The sequence below is a fragment of the Harpia harpyja genome, chromosome 10, assembly GCF_026419915.1.
Source record: "Harpia harpyja isolate bHarHar1 chromosome 10, bHarHar1 primary haplotype, whole genome shotgun sequence".
Taxonomy (NCBI): domain Eukaryota; kingdom Metazoa; phylum Chordata; class Aves; order Accipitriformes; family Accipitridae; genus Harpia; species Harpia harpyja.
In genome coordinates, this window is record NC_068949.1 from 32,372,471 (window position 1) to 32,394,134 (window position 21,664).

General features: G+C 46.4%; 1 protein-coding gene across 1 annotated transcript in view; it reads left to right on the plus strand.

The window, feature by feature from the left end:
* Positions 1-389: 389 nt before the first annotated feature.
* NEURL1 (neuralized E3 ubiquitin protein ligase 1) overlaps positions 390-21,664 on the plus strand; it is a 166,570-nt gene continuing 145,295 nt past the window's right edge. Inside the window, exon 1 of the mRNA XM_052799672.1 lies at positions 390-723. Within this exon, the coding sequence (XP_052655632.1) occupies positions 639-723 (85 nt within the window). The 5' untranslated portion in view covers positions 390-638. The remainder of the gene's footprint in view (positions 724-21,664) is intronic.

Below are 21,664 nucleotides of genomic sequence, written 5' to 3' on the forward strand. Positions count from 1 at the left end.
TCGTGGGCTGGGGAGGGGAATAATGCCCCTGACCCTGCGGCTGCCCCTCGGCGTGTGTCATCCCGGGCACCCGCGGGGTGTAAGGGGAAGCCCGAGCTGCACGGTGCTCGGGGCGGGGGGAGGCTGGCCGTGTTTGCTGCCGAGGCCCCGGGGAGCCGGGACCGGGCGGTGTCGCCGCCCTCCCCGCGGGGCCCCAGTCCGTGTGCCCGGGACCGAGCTGGGGGGTGGGGGGTGGGGGGCGGGAGAGGGTCCCGGGTGCCCCCACCTGTCGCGCCAGCGGTGGCACATCTGGGCGGCGCGAGGCGCCCCCCCACCTCGGGGCGGAACAACTGTCTCCATGGCGACGGGGCGCGGCGGCGGGGGGGGGGGGCCGCGGTGCCGCCGCCCCGCCCCGCCGTACCGAGCCGCGGCGGAGGCGAGCGGAGCCGGCGCGGCCCCGCGGAGGGCGACGGTACGGCGGGGCATGGGGCCCGGCGGGCGGCGGGCAGGAGCGGGGCTCTCGGCGTCAGAGTGAGCGCGGGAGGCGCCGGCGGAGCGCTGCCCGTCCCCCCGTCCTCCCCCGCCGCCGCCGCCGCCACAGCCCCCGGGGGAGAGACCTTGCGCGGTGCCGCCCGGCCCGGCCCGGCTCGGATGCCGCCATGGGGAGCCGCTTCTCCAGCATCCCGGCGCTGCCCCGCGGCGGCCAGGGCCGCCTGCACCGCGCCCGCCACCACCACCTCAAAGGTACGGCTCGGCCGGCACCCCCGGCGGGACGGGCACCCCCGGCGGGACGGGGCACCCGGAGCACACCTGTAGCCCGGAGCGGGATGGGTGCTCAGGGCACCCCGAGGTTGGGATGGGCACCCAGGCAGGACACAGACCTTGGGCACCCCGGGGACCCCAAATTGGGATGAGATCCCTAGGCACGCATAGCAGCCTGAGCAGCCCCCGCCGGACAGGCATCCCGGGCACCTTGGGACAGGCCGGGCTGCCTGGGCACCCCGGGGTGGGATGGCTCCATGCCTGGCCCCCCATGCCCTCTGGCGGTGTGGGCCCCCTACCCTGCTCCCAGCCCTGCCGCTTCTTCCCCAGCAGTGCCCCATGGGTGGCTGATGGGTGCACAGGTCTCCCCGGGCAGAGGCACCCCGGGAAAGCAAGGGACAACGTGCTGGAGGAGTCGGACCACCAAAGAGTCCCCAAGTGTTTCTGGGTGAACGAAAGCTTTGCTTTGGCGTCTTTTCTGGGTGCTTCAGGAATGCGTCTGTGTGCGTGGGACTGTCAGTCCTGTCTGGAGGAGGGCAGGGGGTATTTGGGGCTCCTTGTCCAGCTTACGTGGTTATTCTGTTCCTCATAAGGATGAAATCCCTTTTCTGAAATCCTGGGGCAGTGTTGGGACCAAATCGGATGGGGATGACTTCTGTAAGGCGAGCAGGAGTGACTGCCCAAGGTCTCCCTCTGTCCCTGCCCTTTTTTGCCCCCTTTCGCTGTAAGCTGGGAGGGTGGTAGCGGAAAATAACCTGTCATTCTTGAAAGAGATTTTCTTGGGCAGCAGTACACACCATATTCAATGCTACCGGGGTACGTCTTCACTAAGCATTTTCACAGCCAAAGCACTGAATGATGGGGGTAGAAGATGTCAGACATCTCTCTGTAAGCAGGGAATGAGGGAAGGTGCTGCTTCCACAGCCATTTCAGATGATCAAAACTTGTTGCAGCTTCTCCAGTGTGTTGCAGAATTTGCAGCCACCAGCATGGAAAATAGGAACGTTGCTGTTCACCCTCATTTTTACTGAGCTTTCGGATACTTCTTTGGCATGGTCTAGGGGAGTGGAAATGGTTAATGATGAGCTGGGCAACTGGTTGTTACACTGAAGGATTTTCTGATACTTGCATTATTCTTCTGTTACACCTCTCTGCTCCCTTCCTCTGTACTTGGATGAGTCGGAACAGCTGTGTGAACTGAGGGTGATTATATCATGGCTTTTTTAATGGCCATGCAAGGAGACATTATGAATGCTTACTGCTCTGTCATGGACAAAGTCAGTCAGAAACAGCCCAGACAGTGGCTGTGCTTAAAATTAGACTCACAAGGAGGGGGATGCTGAACCCTAAATGGTGAACCATCATCCTCTATCAATGCAAACATGAAGGCACACGCGATGCTGTAGTAGTTGGTATGCAATTGCAAACTGCCAGGGAGGATTTGTCTCTTAAGAATCATGCTGTCAGCCGGAAATCTTTCTGGAGCAACCTTAAGCAGATAAGAATTTATAAACTGGAGCCAGAAGGGACACTGCCACTTAATCCATTATCAATGGCTTATGTGAGATTTTGAAGATGCTCTGTATGAATCACCTGATTTTGGGGGTGTGTGGGGTATGTGTTAATGGCACTTTGTTTCTTTCTTTCTTCCTTTAATTTCCATTTTAATTAAACTTCTACCTGTGCTGAGGCAGCAAGCAGAAATGTTCTCAAGTCTGTAATTTAGCAGAGCACTGAAATAATTTTGATTTGGAGTAAAGAGTTAACAAGGCATTGTCTTTGTTGTAAAAACCAAGCAACTGCCAGGGACAATATGTGCCTCTTCTGTCTTTTTTGAAACCAGACTGCCTCAGGTCCTACATTTAAATGCAGAATAAACAAGTCTGATTGCATCTGACAGGTTCCTGTAAAATGGTCTGGAGGCATAGCAGCAAAAGTATGAATGTCACACAGTTTTGTTACATATCTGCCATTTAACATTCTGTAAAGCGTATTTTAATTGAAGGTCCCCAGTTGTTCTTCCCTCCGTGTCTGGCTCAGTGTTAGGGATACTGAACTTTGATACATCAATTTGGCCACCATCTAGTACTTTCCTTTTGCGACGACTTCTTCCTAACCTGGTGCCAGGGTGATTTAGGCTCGTTCTTGCTAAAGAAGAAGCTATGATGGCATTAAGTTTCCCAAGGTGGTCTGGGGACTCTGAAGTCAGTCCCTGAACCTTACAAGTTCATCTCTGCTTTATAAGAAATAAGACCTGTGTACATAGTAGAGATGTTGCCCACATGCACTGAAAATTTTTATGCCTTTCTGTTAGTCCTGCTAAAAATGGTCATTTTAGTTAAATAAATCTTCTGAAGACTATGTAATGCTTTTGGTGGTATTGAAGGCATAACACAGAAATATCATTAAAGACTGGCATGGCTGGCAGAATACTTGCTTTGCTTTTGATGGTTGTGCATAAAAAGGAAAGCACCCAACTTGATTCGCAGACTTCAGCTGCAGTTTTAAAACCAGGTAGCTGAAATAGGCAGGTCCTTACTGAAGTTGCCTGCAACAGTAAACCTGGAATCCTGGGCCGATGATTTTAGAGTTGCTTTCAGAGTAGGACAGTACCTTAAAATCTAGTATGTCCAGCCCTTTATAAAAGGACTTCACATTGCCGTTCGCTAGAAACTGCTAGACACAAGCACCTTGGAATTACCTATTCCAAAGCATTATGTCATGCCTGGATTGTTAATCCAGATTTTGGTGACACAGTTGTGCCTGCAGGCTTTGGCTGGTTTGGAGACAGGGAAAACTAAACTCAGTGGAAACCGAAGTCCTCCAGGACCACAGCTGATCAGATGCCACAGTCCTGATGTGGCTGTTAATCTTAAAGCCATGGCCAGTGGTTGGATGGAGGTTGTCACTTGGTGATATTATGATGGGGAGGTTGAAGTGAGATTATTTTCAGCATTCCTGTGAGTATTTCCCTTCACATAACCCAGATGTGTCTGTTTCTCTGGGGTGACGGAAGGTGATCCATTGTGTACTTTCCTAAAGCTGAGCAAAAGATTATGATTATCTGGTAACAATCTCCTTAATGATGCAGCCAGATAAACTCCAGGAAATTTTTGCTGTCCAACCTCTCTGAAATATGATTTGCGGTAACTATCAAACAAGGTGTGTATGGGCTGTTTGGAGTGGAACCGAGTGGGAAAAGTCCAGCTGTATCTAATCTCCTGGATTCTGTGATGAAAAAGATCAACCTTTGCATCAGTGGCTTTGTGTACTGTTTATTTACTAGTGCCAGGGCAGTCTGGCTTGAACTGTTCCAACCAAGGAGATTTCTATTATTTCTCAAGACATACATCCCCAGTTCAACCCATCTTCCTGCCCCAGGGTTCTTCCAAGATAGTCTATTCAATCTCCTCTCTTAATTATCCTTTTTAATCCTGGTGTAGCTCAGTAAATTACCCTCCTTGCCTAGTGTTACATCTTCTGAATGTCTGTGGCTGTTGCATTCCTTCCTTAGCTACTGCTCAGCCTTGCTGAATATGTTTAACTCTTCCTACTGTGATGTGTGGACCGTGTACCCTGTTAGGGCTGTTCTGTAGTTCCCAGATTTGCTGGTCTGGGATGCTAGAAATGCAGTTTTTGCTAGCCCTTAGTTCAGAGGTGAGGCACAGGATCTGAATGCCATCTCCTGTGCTCTGTGGGCAAGCAGCTCTTTATTCTCACTTGCCCCAATGTCCTCAGCTTCAAGAAGGCTTAGTCATTTCTGTGGACAGCAGATCAATATTACCTTGTAAAAGCTGGGAAGTATTTCTGTCTCCTCTCTTAAATCCTTTCCTCCAGCCTCCTACTCAGGTTTGCTGCTCTTTCCTGAGCTTCCTCTTGCCTTGGAAGGTAGCTTTCCATGGTAAGTGACAGTGAGCAGGATTTCATCCGGCTGGTTTTCTCACGGGTTAATGCACCTATGATATTTATGCAAAAGAATGCATGCGCTATGTTACAGAGACAGCCTGAGCTAGTCAGAGATCCTCTTTTCAGCAGTGGCTGATTACTCATGGGTTATTCTTTATTATTTGTATTACAGTGGCATCTGGAGGCTTCCATCGAGATCTGAGTCATGTTGTGCTGGGTGCTTCCATGGTCCCCTGTACTTACTGCTCATTCTTACAGATAGCTCTTGCTCATGTGTCTGGGTGATCTCTGTGGGATGATTTGGTGTTTATATCTCCAGAGTATCGCATGAAGCAGGCTGGCACCTTGGCAGGACAGTTCTTAGTCCCTTCTTTTGCTAGGAAACCTGAAGTCAGTCAGCAGCGGTTTGCTGAAGGGTATGACTGCCTTTCTGGCTGCAAGCCCCCAGAAACACAGCTTGTTGCGCAGCGCTTCACCAAGGAGGCAGGGGCTTTGCTGCTTTTCCTGGCCCACGGGGGATTATACAGTCTTTGCCTGCATTGTTGCAGTTGCTGTTCCAAACTTTATATCCCACTGACACATAAATACGTGGGACTTTTTTCTCCTCTCACTGGTATTTTATGAGCTTCTGAAATACATGCAGAAGATAGTAATCTGCCTGGTGTAGGCATTTCAATAATTGTATGTTGTTGATAGGAAAGACTATCCTGCTGCCAGCTCCATTTTGTGCACTCTCTAGATAAAACTAAGTGGGGAGTAAAAGGGCGTCAGCAGCTGATGATCATGGGGATTAGAAGTTGGGGTGCAAGCAGTGCACTGGGAGGGGTGCCAATAGTGATGCTATGAGATAACCTCAGCTCCCATTGTTGTCATAATTGGTTCTTCTTTGAAGTACTATTTAATTTTCTTCCAGCCTTAGAGAGTCAGAAGTTTCATCACTCAAGGCTTTGAAGGATGCCTCCTGCTTCCTGACCTCCTGCTTTCATTCTGTCTTGGGTTGTGCTTGTTGCCCTCTGACCTGTCAGTGTGCCTGGGTTGTAGGTATAAAGTTTTTCCTGCCTGAGGTTCTCAGGTTTATATGACCTTCTCCCAAGCACTAGATTTTTTCCCAAGCTACCGAACTTTGATTTATTGCATTTAAACTGCCTAAAATTGCTCAGTGTTCCAAACACAGCAATTTATTGATCTTACATTCCCTTTCCCATTGTCCTTTTCATAAGGCGCTGAAGCCTGTTGGTGGAGCAGGTAATGCTGCAGCTTGTCAGAAATTTCCCAGGATATCATGTGGTGGTTTGCCCACAGGTGATGCTCTGTATTTCTCAAGGACAAGAAAGGCTACTTTTGAAAACCAGTAGGAACAAAAACATCAGTGGGGTGATTGAGCTGAAAATGTTAGTGCAAGGCTCAGTAGCAGTTAAAAAACCCAAATGAAATACTAGAAATTATAAGGGAAGCCAAACAGAAGAAAACAGAGGCCATGACTAGATTGTTGTATAAATCTGAATATTGTGTGTAGTTCTGGTTCTTCGCCTTCCACCATCTTAAAAAAAGATACAGGAGAACTGAAAAAGGTTCAGAGGAGGGCAACAGGGACAGTCAGAAGTCTGGATTAATTTTATATAAGGAATGATTGAATAAACTAGGACTCTTACCTCTGGAAAAAAGGACAACTAGGATGGGAAATGACTGGCATGTAGAGAAGGGGCAGAGCTGCACTCTTCACTGTCTCTTCCAGTACAAGAATTAGGAGGGCATCAAATGAAGCTGGTAGATTCCAGCTCCTTTGGAACAAAAGGAGGCTGTAGCCATCTGCAGTGGCTAGTAGCTCTGTAGAGCTCATTAATAGTGGATGTTATGGATGCTAAAATGGGTCCAGTTTTACGGGAGATTGGAGGAGGTCATGAAAGAGGAATCCTTTGAAGTTTGCTACATATAAAGACCACACAGTCACCCTGCTCATATGTACTTCCCAAGGGCGTCTTCCTAAGGCTACCTGTGTTTAGCTGATAAGGATAATGCTGAAATGAGAACTTAAAACTTCTCCAAACCAGTTAAAGCTGGAGCTGGGTTGTTCAGACATTGCAGTGGTAGGTGGAGGGATAAAGCCTGCTCTGGTGTTGGCTGGTCTCTAGATGGATCCATCCTCTTTTTCATGAATGTCCCTGCCTGGGTGTTTACAGAGTGGTTCATTGCCATGGCAGCCTCGAAGTCATGCACAGACCGTCCAGGCTTTATGTGGGACACAGTAGGGATTGTGACGAGGTCCCTGTGCAAGCTTTCTTGGATGAGGCTGTGTCTCCTGCACTCTGTGATTTTGACAAATAAAGGTGCTTTTGCATTTGTGGGCTCTTTTGGAGTAAGAGAAAGCAGGTTCTCTTTGCTTACATTGACCTCCCGCATGACAGAGGCCTAAGTAGCACCTGCTTCATTTTGTTTCCTAGACTGTTGAAATAGCAGCTTTTGTGGATATCCCCATATCTGGGAAGATTTCTAATACAGAGGCTTGGAAGATTTCAGATTTGGCAGCTGTTCTTACCTACTGCTGCTAGGATAATTGCAGGAACCAGCTACTTCTGCATCGCTGAAATTGTTGCCCGTGGCAAGTACATAAGTACATGTTGTTTTACTTACGGTGCATACCTTCATGGTGGCTACTTATTTCAAGCCGGGGATCCACACATGCTCTGACTTGGTCTGCCTTGAAATTTTAGGACATCTGAGTAATCCAGTTCTGAACTGTCCCGAGGAGTGGGGTCTGCAACGCCTGTGTTTTGGGATTGTCTCCACCCAGAAATGGTTGATCTAAGATTAACCTTAATCACAGCACTGTGCAGGTGCTCAGCACTGTGCTGTGAACTGCCAAATCCCAAAGTAGTTTCTTACTTTAATCACAGCACTGTGCAGGTGCTCAGTTCTGTGCCACAAATCGACAAATCCCAAAGTAGTTTTGGGGACAAGAGCTGAATTTTAACTGAAACTTAAGGTCTGGCAATGGTTAAAGTTTCTGCTGTGACTGCGACATGTATACATGAGCCTGAGCTACCTTTTAACCTAGCTAACTAGGGTATTGCTAGGTGTGTAGCTGGGGAGGAGGGCAGGCACTTGGATGCTTACCCATACTAAGGTCTGGGTTGAAGCAGCTATGTGGTTAAAATTGAGGTGGAGTAGATTTTAATCTTCACTCATTCTTGGGGATCTCTAGCTGATAAAAGCATGTTGTATATAAGATTCTAGTTCATGTTTATACTACTGGTTATTTGGCCTTCCAGTTACAGGGTTAAAATAGGATTGTATTTTAAAATTATGGGGCGGAGGATGCCATGGTGGTATTATGTTTATACAATTCTCCATTAGTCCACCTCAGTTCAACTCTTTGCTGAAGCATCGGAAGGATTCTCAGCTCTCAGAAAACTGTCAGGTTAAACCTCAGGGCTATTTTATGCAAAGCTCTGGAAAGTAAATGTTAATAGTTCTCAGCCAGCCTCAGAGATAAAATACCATGCAGGTTTTTTAGTTTAAAAAAACCCCACTTAATGTAAACATTTTTTTTAAAAAACAGTAATAAAATTTTAGACAAATTCTTATGTACTGGCATTGCTTGCAAAATCTCCTTCCTCTCTTTCTTCCTTCATATTCAGTATTTGGGCTTCACACTGGTAACACCAACACTTCTGCATGTTCCTGCATGTGTGGGCTTACACACATGTGCATGGATATATGCAGGGATCCCCTATTGACTGTTGATCTGATTGTTTTTATGATATGGCCAGAACACATCTTATGTCTAGCATCAGGACTTGAGAAGATCGATTCAGCAAAGCAATGGCTAGGGAGCTCTGTAACTAGCTACCGCCAGCGTAAATAACTAGCCAGTGCCAGTGTCAGTAACTAGCCAGTGGGCTAGCAAAGAAGGAGCCTGGCTTCTGGAGAGACAAGGGACCCTTGTCCCTTTCTGATGCTGAGCAAAGCTGGAAATCTGGGATCCTTTTTCCCAGTGGAATTAATCAAGGGCACTTTTGGGGCATTGGTTTCTTACTTGAGGAGCTGAATGGGACCATGAAAGTTTTTGCGAGCAGCCCCTGTCTGGACATCACTCTGGCTTCACCCTACTTCAGAGCTGTAGCTCGCACCCTGACCCAGTCAGAAGAAACGTGATCATGTTATGCTTGATTCATTCTAATTTACATTGACTTCCCATATGTCAACATACGATTTAAAAACCCCACTGATCGTCTTTTATCCTCTGTTAGGCATAAGCTCTGCTTGATTTCCCTTTAAGTGCTACTTGGATGGAGACGTGAGTGTGTTTTGTGCTCTGCTGCTCATCAACACCATCTAATGTAAAGCTTAGTGTTAGAGTCTTAACTTGCTACTGGAGAGGCATTTGCCAGATAAGCCAAGCAGCTGTAGATCCAGAGCTTATTTACCATCCAGATTCCAACTCTTCATCAGAAGGTTAGCTCAAATCTCCTCCTTAAGGGATACCTGTTTAATATAGCATTTAATTGTATTCGTATTACTCAGGATTTCTTTGATTTGAGCAACTGGTGCCATTGTGTTTTTAAGTATCTATCTATCTATCTGTCTTGCAGGATCATTTTTGTCCATGATGATGCCTGTTTTTTGTACTTAACAAGTGTTTACTAGGTAAGAAGAGATGGTTTCCCATAGAAATATTGAGTCACTGTAGAAGACAGGATACAAATAACTGTAAATGTTGCATAGAGAATCGGTGGATTATGTGAGTGAGTCGCTTGAATAGATGTGATAGAAAATGGAAAAGAGGAAATGTGCCTCACTAATTATGTTGCAGCATTTCAGCAAATACAGAAAGAGGAGTAGTTGAAATAATTTACTTTATTAAAAAATGCAGCGAACACATTATAAGGGACGTGGGTAACCTCTGACATTAGTACTGGATTTCTACATTCCCACTCCCATCTCTGTATATAATTTAATGTACCTGTTTTAACAGTACAACCCTTCAACAATTACATTCCTCAACAGGCATAAAATAAAATAAAGGTGCAAAAAGTTGTCCCTATTTAAATCCGTGAATACCTTTTGTTTCTAAAGGTTTAGAGTTGAGATGCCAAGTGATAAGTACTGGCAGCTGAGAGCTTTGCTCCTCCACTTGAAATCTGCCCTGCGTTAGTTGTGGCAGAAAGTTCTCACCATCTGCTGGGTGCCTCATGGCCTGTGGAGATCATCTGGTGTTCAGTGCATTTCCTTTGGACAGTTGTTCTCAGACCCTATTGGCATGCAATGGAGGACTTAGCAGAGAGATTACAAAGCAGCTTGAGGTTTCAACCAGAGAAGTCCTGCAGGTGGGACCTGTAGCAGTGAGTGGAGCGAGCTCTGGTCACTCTTGCCCATGCAATGTGTGTTTGGTGGCTCAGCAGATATTGTCAGTCTCCGGTTGTCAGTCCAACACGAAGCCAAGGAGGACAAATTACCAAGCGATGGGTGGGAACAGAGACTGAGGGTAAACTCCCAATTTGGAAATGTTAGTGGTACATCCATTATTAATGACCCCACTGCGAAAGAAAAAATGCTTTGCTGCAAATGAAGCTGTGACACAGGGAAGTGGCAGGCAAAATTAAAATTTCATACTTGCCATGGTCTTACAATAAAGGTTTTGTGATCCACACCCAGCAATGCAGCTATAAATAGTCTTGTTATCTAATCTTCCAACTCGGAATATGACAGAAGATTACAAGTAGGAAAACAGTTCAGTGTAGCTTTTAGCTATTTTCCCACTGCTTCCCTTGCTTCTGCTGGAGCATTATGGCTGTGCCCCTTGTAGTTCATATGGAGATAACATTATTCAGAAGTACAGACTGTCACTAGGAGGAGGAGAGTTCAGATAAAACCCAGAAGATTTATGACATAGTTTAGATAAGGCCATGTAGGAACTGAGGCGAGGGACATAATGATAATTTGCAGTCCAGCGGTGTTTCTTAGGGTGTGGTGAGAACTTCTTCATGCCAACTCCATTGGGTCAGATAGGGAGCGGGACATGTTTTAATAAGGTGCTCTACATGGTTGATTGCAGAGGGATCCCTTTTGCTAATAAATAATCCAGACGCATCATACAGTATGGGCTCTGTCGACACGGGTCTACAACCTGATCCAAACCCAACAGAAAGTCCTTAGAAAATTTCACAGAGGCATAGCTAGCACAGAGAAAACCTCTTTTTCCTTTTGATCTTATTTCCCATGGGAGAAGGAGTTGGTGGCAAGGATGATACCTCCTCTCCACCCCTCTCTCTCTGCCTTGCTGGTGATGCAAATCCTCATTTCTGACCCTTCCTTGGAGCCCTCCCCAGCCCGTTTCACATGGGGCACCTGAAGTCAGTGAGGAGGGCTGAGCCCTGGGAAAGCTCCCCTGGAGCAGGGGCAGCTAAAAACGACCTTCTGCAGCCTTTGTGTGTGGACAGGAATAACCCTTTCCCACAGAGGACTGCAGATCACTTTCTAAGCTTTCGTACAGTTTTCTTGTGGCAGCCATGGGAGGAGGTGTGAGGGAGTACGGCTGTTGTAGATCTGGAGCCCCACGAGACTTGAACCCTTCTCTTTTGCTGTATGAGGGGAGTTAGGAAGACTCTGAGTGTTTGTTCAAACCCTAGCACTGCTCACCCGCTGCAGGGTGGCTTCCCCACCACCTGGCTTGGAGGAGGCTCTCTATCATCAGCGCCATGTCGGCACATGTCCAGGCAGCTCCATGGAGCGTGGTGATGGGCACACACATGTTCTCCAGCCATGATCAACTACAGAAATCCTCTTCTGTGCCTTTATCACACCTTCTTGTGGAGGAGATAAAGCAATGACAATACTTGAGGAATTAAGCCTCACTGCAGCTGTTGCAGGGAGGCAGGAAAGAGCTTGTGCCATCCCCTCGTCCTAAAATAGGCTGATGTCTAGGGAGGTGAAATGATTTATTTATATTTTGCACAACAATTCAGCAGGAGGAAGACTCAATTCATCTGTTGAACACAGTAGTCCTACATCCATCAAATCCCATAGAGTTCATGTGATCCAGACTCGGGATCCAGTTTTGCCTCCTAGGGAAATGCTGGGACTTGAGGGCTTCCCCCTGTATTCCCAGTCCATCAATGCAGCTGAGCAGGTGTTCACCTCCATCTACCCACGTCACCCCCTCTCTCTTCGACAAAGCATCGGCAGCATCCTTCTGAGAGGAGGTGATGGCGTTCAGCTACCGCTGACTCAGCTGGGCACTTCTGTCTCTTGCAGCCCTCTGAAAAGCGTCCTGAAATATTGTTAAAAGCACAAGAGCCAAAGGCTGTACCTGCCTGGCTGAACTGGGGCCTGATACTGCTAGCGAATTCTTTACCAGCCCAGATTCTGGTATTTCAGGTTTAATTCCCGGGCATAAGCAATTACAAGTGCTGGGCTTTCTCGTGCTGTAGCCCATTCAGCAGGAAGGAGAACTACCTTCTCGTGATTAGATTCTGCAGGCAGGTCAAATTTGCTGTTGGAACAGAGGTTTTATATATAGTAAAATGCTCCCAGGTGTGCTTTTTAGTAGTGCTTCTGGGCTAAAGCAAGGATTTATTAATAAGAGGCACCCAAACTATATTATGCACTGAAGCAGAGCTGGAACAGGGTACTTTTGCTCTGATTCAGGGAGCTGTTTGAATTCAGTGACAGATGCCAAGTGTTTATGTCCTTGCCTGAGTTTATCTGTTAAATTTGAAAGTGTTAAAAGCAGGAGTTATTTTTGGAATAAATATATTAAATAGTGATGGAGAGTTCCAGCTAGGTAGTGGTAGGATGGTATTTTATTATTATGTGGTGTCATCCAAAGTGTCCTGCTCAGACCGTTGGAATAGAAAGCTGCAGGGGTAATACATTGCTCTAGATTCGCACCAGACTACTTGAGCTGAGTTCAGACAGCCTCGTGTCTTTGCTTGTGACATTGCTTGGTATCATGAAGAATACAGTTAAATTATATTTATTGTATATGTACAACTGCATATAATATTTTGTTAAACAATTGTAATATTTGCTGTAAAGTTCCTGACAGTTGTCCATATTTCTACATTAACATGGGGGGGGCATATTTTAAGTATGGTTTTTAGCATGTTGACAAATGTCCAAACTCTAGAGAAGCTGTCACTTGTCTTGGAAACCATGGCAAACATACCTCTTGGTTCCTTTTGCTCACTCTCCCTCCTACCAGTAGTCTTCTGTGCATCTTTGTTTGATTTATTCTGTAACTTCACCTAAAAGAGCCCCTGGCCTTTATTTTTGTTTATAGCTTGTTTATAGTTCTTAATAGTCTTAAATTCTTTTGATTTTATTATCACCTCCTTAATTACTATTTTACCCTATTAGTCATTATTTAGCCTTTTAATCTTTCCATGGGCCATCCTGAAGCCCTTGAATGGCGACTCTTTACAGCTGAATGAAGACTCAGGGTGAGGATGAACAGTTGACCCATAAAATTCAGGCAAGTTGTCGCATTTCCAGTGCCTCTGAGCCATCTTGTGCCTCAAAAATTAATGCTACTTACAAATTGCCTTCTGCCATGCTCCACCAAATACTAAGATGCTGTAATTATTTATGACAGTTAAAATCTCCTGATGTATTCAAATAAAAGCCAAACATATAGGGAAAACATGTCCTGTGGAGGAAGGCTTTAGTATGAAAGAAAAGATGGCTTGCTTTGTCTGCAGGTCACATTGACAGGCAAGCTAGAAATACATGTAAGAGATGGAGACCTAGATGTGCTAGATTTAAGGGGGAACTCCATAGCTGCTGCCATTGGACTATTTTCAGGTGTTTGGATGAGTGAATGACCCAAATATAGTTTAAGCCTGTGACTATTTCATTTTAATAGCAATGCAAATACAGTAGGTGAAGGCTAAGAGCGCTGCATCTAATTTAGCAGTGTTGCTTTAGCAACATCGTGCAGGATGCAAATAGTCTCCTTGGTAACACTTCCTAAGTGTCATTAGATAAGCGATGGTTATAAACACGGAAGCAGATCAGAATGAGACATGCTCTTGTGCTGTGCCTTTTTATAGCCCCAGACATCACGATTAGCAGGATGGCAAAAGGAGAGAGGAAAGCTGTTTTGAGGATCATAGCGCTTGTTAGCGTTTTGTATATTGTGCTTTGGAAAACCACACCAGTGGTGATAGGGTTTTCTGACTTGGTTTAAATAAGGTTTTAAATAAAGGGAGAGTGTTGTCCCTGCCCACTGATGGCATTTGTCAGAGACATAGAATCATAGAATCATTTCGGTTGGAAAAGACCTTCAAGATCATCGAGTCCAATACACTAAGTGTCCTCCTGCCTGCCCGGGGGATGCAGATTGCAGATATTAACCTTCTGCCCTCTATCCTAATGGCATGCTCATGTCTTGTGAGTTTGAATATACAGATTAAGAAGGGGAGAGGAGAGGAGACCCCAGAGCTCTGTGTGAGTGTGACCCTCCCATCTTCACCTTGGAGAGGATGTGGAGATTGATGTGGTGGTGGAGGATCTGCTTCTGGGCTGGGATCAAGTGCAGAATCTGCTCCCCTTCTGCTGAGCTTCCCCTGCCCCGGTATCACTTACCTCTCAAGAACCAGATTTGGGTTTCTCTGTTGAATTCTGATGACCCTTTCCTAGGGATCAGCAACACAGTAGGGATGAAGGTGAGAAATGGGGTTACTTAGTGCTTGGAAACAGGGCAGTTGTTTCTGCTATTGGCATTTCATATAGAAGAGTCATGAATTGAGGCAGCTTTTCTAGCTCTGATTTTTTTCCTAAAGCCTCAGCTGCTGAACTGAAGGGATTACACGAGAATCCTAGCTTTTGTTTAAACCCCCCTCAATTTTATATACTTCTCTGTTACAGAGAAAAGCTGCAAGGTATAAAAGGAATATGACCTAATGGCTCAAAAACCAGAAAGTGTAGAAAAGAACCACCAATGCTTTTGTTTTCAACTGATCTTTAGTTTAATCCCGCTGGTCGATGCCTGAGGATCTCATCCAAGGAATCTGAATGCCTGATAATGTCAACTGGAGCACATGAAAGGCAATGGAAACAGCCAAGTCCCCAAGAGCATCAAAATAAGCTTATTCTGGTTTGGGATGAAAGTCTGAAAGAGCAGGTAGTTTTATTTTAGCATGGGCTTGACCCTGCTTCAGTAGAGGCAGACAATTGGTGGACTTTTGCATTTTTTTGGAAATCCTCTGAACCAAAGCTAAGGCAGACTTTTTCAGCAAAACACCTTCCTGATCTGTGACCTTCAGGTCCACACACAAGTCCAGTGACTGGAGACTGACCAGTCCAAGGGTCCCTTTTTCATTTCAGCAGTGTGCAGCACCTTGCAGATTAGATACCTGGCAAAAGACTGACTGCAATTTTTCCTATTCTAATGCAAAAGGGAATTCAAATGTCAATAATCTCTCTTTACAAGGAAAACTCAGAATAAAAAAAAAAAACAACTGTCCTCCACAGCCCTTTTTTGCTACCAAATCTTCTTGGAATTCATCCATCTTCATATCGCTCATATCTCGTGGCCTCCATTGTAAATGTCAGTGCTAATTAATGAGACCTTGGCCCTCCGTGTAGTTAAGATGAGTAACAATCCAATGTTTGTTTGTGAGATGGGTGCCCTTACATCTCCTCTTCCCAGGGGAAAGCACTGGGGCTGTTAGGCTTGTGTGTGACAAGCTGCAAGAGGCAAAGTCCAGAACACTGCTCTACCTCTGTAATGTCAAAAGCATGCAGGTGAACCACTCCTGTGCTGGATGAGAGAAGCATTTCCTAAACCTTTTAGAGATTAAAACGGAATGTCTGGGGTCCCCTTACTGAATTGCCCCCCATCCCATCCCTGTACTGGGCTCCTGGGAGCCCACTGGAAGGCACTGGTGAGTTTTCTGCTTTGTGAAGGAGACACTGGGGTCACTGGACCATGGGGATGCCATTCCAGCCCTAAGGCAAAATGTTGCTACTTTTCCTGTGAGGCCTGACGGCCTTCATGCTGTGGGTCTTGGGTTTGATTTGAAGGTGAAGTTTGTCTCTGCATCCAAATTGTTCTGCAGTAGAGGGAACTGAGCAGCTGTTCCTCACCACCATGGCCCGTGGCTTAGTAGGACATGGGAATTTGGACAAATGACTCAGCTAAATGGGAGCTCAGCCCTCAAGCTGCCCTTCCTTTTGCTGTATGCGGAATAGAGCATTTCTCTCTAGGACAGCCAAGTTGCTGTCTTTCTGCCACATGTCATTTGGATACCGAGTCCTTAAACATTTGTAGGCATCATTTTTTAAACCAGCTTGGGATAGGAAAATGATCTTTCTCCCCAATATTCCTGGCATGTTTCTGCTGCAGAGAGATGGGGTGAAGCTCGTGCTTCCTGGAGAGAATCAAAGGGCAGGAGGGGTAAGTAAGTGAAGTTTTTCTGCATGCCCTCTCATGGCACTTTGGGGTCTCCAAGTAAAAATGTATGGGTGGCAAGAACAGACCTAAATCCTCTCCTTGTCATTGCTTAACAGACATGTCTCTGTGGCTCTTCACTGAGCTCTGATTTTGCAAAACCAAATGTAAAACTGTCCGGGATGGTTTAGATCTGATTCTGACTTGGTCTAGCTGAAGAGCTGGCTGGCATTTTGTTCCCACAAACATCATAAAATGCAAAGCACTGTCATATGTGACATTAGCAGACTTTCTCATTGGTCACAGCCCAGGGTGGAGTTCAGCCTGAGACTCAGTGTCCATGACAAGTAGGACCACGCCAGCTCATCCTAATGCGTGCAATCCTTTTTTCACCTGTGGGGATTTCAGGGGGGTACCCTGCCCACCCCCTGGGGTGGTTGATGCAGCTGCGCTGCAGCCTTGACCTGAGCCAGCTCAGGCGTTTCTGCACTTGCACCGCAGTCTCATCCTGAATAGCACCTCTGCACGACGCCGGTTCATTGCCTGTTCAGCAGAAAGAGCAATGCTTTTGTATTCCCAGCCCTGCTTCCTGCAGCACCTGGGTTTTCCTTGGAGATCTCCCATTTACACATGGAGCCAGCCCTGCTTCTCAGGGCTGACGGGAGCGCAGGGCCCCACGGTGAGGCTGTGAGCCAGAAATCCCCCAACCTTACCTCGTGCACCTGGGACCAGAGGGCTCTTGCCGTTGTGCAATTGCAAACTCCCTTTAAATCAGTGTTTCAATTCAAGCAAGGCAGCTCTGGCCTTTCTGAGACCTTGTGTTATTTTTTCGTCCATAATGGGAATCAGGAGTTTCACACCCCATTGCGGCTTCCTAACCCACAAGGAAATCCCTCCTTCTCTCTCTTGATCAGGTGATGCTGCGGTTTTGCAATGCACCCTCAGTTAGAGGCGGGCGAGCAGTGCGGGATCGCTGGCGAGAGATGCTCTGTCCAGTCCAGGGCAGTGACAGATGTTGCTCCGCGGCTCCTAATCTGCACCGCTCCCATCCCCTGTGCACTGGCTGCTCCTTATCTGCCAGCCAGGCTCCCCCTGCCAGCCACCCAGCGCCAGCTTCTGCCCCTCACCCATCTCCTGGCAATCGGGGTGGTCTACAGATGGGGACTGAAGTGTGTCACCACTATAGGAAGGCACCCCAGTGCCCAATCCAGCACATGAGACTCCTCTCTCTAACCTCCCCATCCTGACCTCCAGTTCTCCCTTTGCTGCCTGTTTCTGTGAATACACTCCTTTTTGCATGTCTTGACAGAAAAATAGAAGAAAGCGCAGCCAAAAATCCTTCCTAAGCAGCTGGGGCAGCCGCGGAGCAACTCTCCCTTTGACACAGAAGTCCCTCATTCAGTATTCACCTCTGACAACAGATGACTTTTGGCCACTCTCTTCTTGCTGAGATGTGGGCATTAGCTGTCACTCGCTGGGCGCTTCCTCTGCAGCTGGGAGCCGCTTTCACGCTTGTGCAGTCATCTGCTGTGTCTCGGACTGGCACCCCTCTCTGTTATTTTTATATTTTTAGTGGCCTTCCTTGTGCAATAACATGAATTATCTTTTTTTTGATAAGCATCTTCTTAGCAGAATATTAATATATATAATTAAGATAGTATTTGGCTCTTGAATCGCACTGTTCATCCCAAAATTGGCTTAATTACACAGCTGCTCCTCTAGAATGAGGCTGTGTTTGTTTAAAAGCTTAAATATGGAGATAGGGGCAAAATTTCTTCCTCCAAGGAGAAAACCTCCATTTCAGACTTCTAGCCATGTTGTAAACAGTGGCTTCTCTGTTTTAAGGAGGGGAAGAAGTCAAGAGAATGGTACTGCTGATTTTTCTTTTAATCCTCTATACAGGGAGTGAGCCACAAACTCCCTTGATTTATTTTAGGGTTTTTTTCTACATTATTGAAGGTAAAAAGCTTGAAGATCTTGCATTCTTTGGATTGGTTCACATGCGATTCCTTTGATTTTCCTCTCTCTCCGACATCTTGAAACTCAGGCGTCCCTTAGAGCCAGACAAAATCTGTTGGATAAGGCACCTGTTTTTCACCAGCTTCCAGTTTGCGAACCATAAGAATAGCTTTAACAGCAGCCTTAACCTCTTGGTGTTACAAGACCATGGAAGAAAAATGCCTCCAGACAAGTCTGTGGGATTACTTCAGCTTTCTGCAAGGCAGCTGAGAAGTTATGTTCAATTTTGCTGTCAATTCTTCTGCTTTAAACATTGCTGCTGTAAACTATCAGCCCCTCCTGTGAGTACGTTTGTGCTTGGAACTATGCAGTAAATCAGATTATGGCTGCCCTTTATTAACTCTGATGCACAGGATTTCAGCAGTAGAGGTTTGATTCAGAGAAAATGAATGAGGATAGTTAAAGTCAAATATAAATAGAGCTCATTAAAAAACAAACAAACCAGCCTCTGTTTCATTATGTGACTCTTAACTGCACCATGAGAATAGGAGTAGCTCTCATTAAAGTCCCCTGGCAGCCTTGTTCTCTTCATCTTCTTCTGCAAACTCGCTCACGAGCTCCTAGGAGCTCTTGGGGACATGAACCCAATCTGCACCTTGGAATGGGAGAGAAAGGGAGAAGGCAAACAGAAGCCTGCGTGCATGTGCACACAATAAAACGAGCACAGCCCTGCCAGCACATCTGCATCCCACCCGAGCTCCTAATTGCGGCTGTGCAGAGTACCACCGCTCCCGTGCACCTAAGAGCCCTCTCCTATGCTCTCAGCAGCACCCTGCCCTCACTTGGCAGGGTTAAACCAGAGGAGCCCCCCGATTTCTCCTCCACTGCCCAGTGCCTCAGTCGGGGTTTGTGCTGTGGGTGCTGGTGCTGCTGGGGAGCCAGCTCTGCGTTTCCCCCCCCAGGTACCGCTGCAGCCGGCTGGTACCTGGGGATGGGCTGTGCGGTGGGGTCAGGGTTGCTCACCGGCTGGGGGGGAGAGACCATCCCCTCTGTGCCCCCCTGACCACCCCAGCAAAGCCCAGCATTGCCCGTCAAATGAGAATAAGCTCCTTATTCCTGAGCACAGTCTGTGGGGAGCCGCTGCCCTTTCATCACCACAGCCGCAAGAAGAGCTCGGAGTCTGATTTACACACTCACCGTCCCTGTGTAGGTGGGTTTGTTCATTTCTGGTGGGTTTTTAAGTACATATGTTTTGGGGGAAGGGAGAAAGTAAAAAAGCAGTGATGTAGTCAGAGCATGGAAAAAATCCAGCTACGGTAACAAAATATAGTGTATAGCAGTCTGTGCTGAAGAAGGAAGGGTTGCAGAATGGTACCCAAAGCTTCCAATTCACTAATATACAACCAACCATTAACTTTAACAAGGCTTCAGCTCTTGCCTTAATGAATAGGACATGCTTACCTTCATGAGGTCCTGAGTATGCAGGTACAGAGAATGGGAGAAGAGTCCTGGAAAGGATATTGGACAGTGTTTGAAATAAAGACCTGTAGTTCTGGAAAAGGAAGCTACTTTTAAAGCAGAGTTAAAACATATTTTCTTTCAAAAGGGGTCTGTTAAAGAAAAGACCACATGAGTCTCATTACTGCTAGTGCAATAGCACAAGTGGGAGATTAATATTCTGCTTAAGGGAATAAAACTGCAATATCTCTTGAGCAAATCTATTCCTACATGAACAAGAGAGCACAAAAGCAAATAGCAGCTTTATGCTATTTATGATTGCACTCCTGGAACACATGTAGAGCCTGCAAGGGCTGTACCAGTTGCACTTTTCTCATGGTTTCCCCCTGTTACAAGCACCAGTTCAATCCTCCTGTTACCACCAGTTCAATCCCAGTATTAGTAGCACTGGGAACACGAGGTCACGGAGTCCTTGGTATTTTAAAGCAATGCATCATCTGCTCCTGCTCCCTGCAAGCTTAACTGGCGTGATGCCTGAGTGCCCGCCACAAGGGCTCCCACCGTTCCAACTTTATGTGGAAAACCATTCCAAAGTTTTAATTTATTTTAATTGATGATTGCAGAGCAATTTGATGTGTGCAGATGGAAATCAGGAGAGAAGTGTTAGTTCGTTGCGCTTTAGTATTTTTTATGTATATATACGTTTTACAAAAAGAGTTGCAGCTTACTCAGAACCTGGACTGGACTGTGCCTGACTATTTAGTTACTGTTCACACAGAAGTAATTTGCAAAGTGTTAATTTCTGAAATCAATGCACTCCAGTACAATAAATATTTAATGCTTCCATCTGCCATTTTTAGGTTAGTTACCAACCCTGCTAGATGAAGTCTATGAAACAGTTGTCTGCTGTTGACATAAAGAAGGGTTTTGAGATCCAGCTTGCATGGAAACCAAGAAAAAAGCAGATTTCCTGAACCCTGTTATATTCTCTTTTCTAGATTAAATATGGATAGAGAGAACATTGCATGTGGAGACAGGTTTATGGCAGGCAGGCCCGTGTAAAATTACATCTTCCTTTCATGAGGGGAATTCCATCGAGTCTTCCCTAGTGAGACTACGACTGCAGATCCTAGGTCTGTCTGAATTTTGGGAGGAATCTAGCTGGAGTGTGCAGCATCTTTTCCAGTGGGAAAAGCCTAATAAAGCAAAGGGCACAGTGGCCATTTCAAAGAGCAAAGAGGAGGTGGAGAAGCCCCCTGCCCACGCAGGCAGAAGGGAGTGCGTGGGGCTGTGCGGGCAGCTGGGGCTCCTGCGGGTCGTGGCGGGATGTCGACCTCGCTTTCTGCAAAACCACGGGCAGCAAAACTTGCCTCTCTCTGGCTGCGCTGCAGACTATTTAATTACTGATATTCATGGAGGATTTGGAGCTCTCCGGATGGGAATGCCCTGTGCCAATGCAAATGTCACTGCTCGCAGTACAACACGGGGGCCTCGATGATTAGGTCTGTTTTACTGTTTTTCTAGTATAATTATGTTTAATTCATGTGTTGTTTCATCAAAGTGTCTGTCACTCAGGGCTTGGCCTCATCTTCTTAAATAGCTGGATATAAAATTACAATGTGTTCCTCCAGTGAGACCATATTTCTAGAACATCATGACAGCTTTATTATGACACAGGGCTTTCTGTTTAGCTGAACTGATACACTGAATTATCCTTTTAAAAAATCAAAATCTCTTGCGGTTGGATCATTAGACTCATGCCATATTCCGTACAGGGTTACCCTAAATCAACATAATAGGGATCTTGTGCAGTGGCCTTTAAGCTTTCTTCCTGGGTCAGGGTGGGCCAGTAGTTATGTGGGAGGCAAATTGCAAAGCGCCAAGCAAAGCAGGGCTGATTTTCCAGCAGATGTTCTCTCTTTGAGTCCTTCACGAGCCTAGTGGAAGCTTCCAGGGATTATTCAGAAAGTAGTGAACTAGTGGGAATGACCCTCGTGTCCCTGTGGTGCCTAAAGTTCCTGTAGGAACCTGGAGGAGCATTGCTGCTAGTACCACCGTGCTTTAAATACCAGACTCTAAACTGACGGTGTGGGCTGCTGCGAGGTGGGTGGAAGCCTGTGCCTGTAAATACGAATCTGTAGTTTAGATAATGGTTTTAGCAATGCATTCAAATTATTACCCAAAGCTATTCCCCACTATACCCTTGCA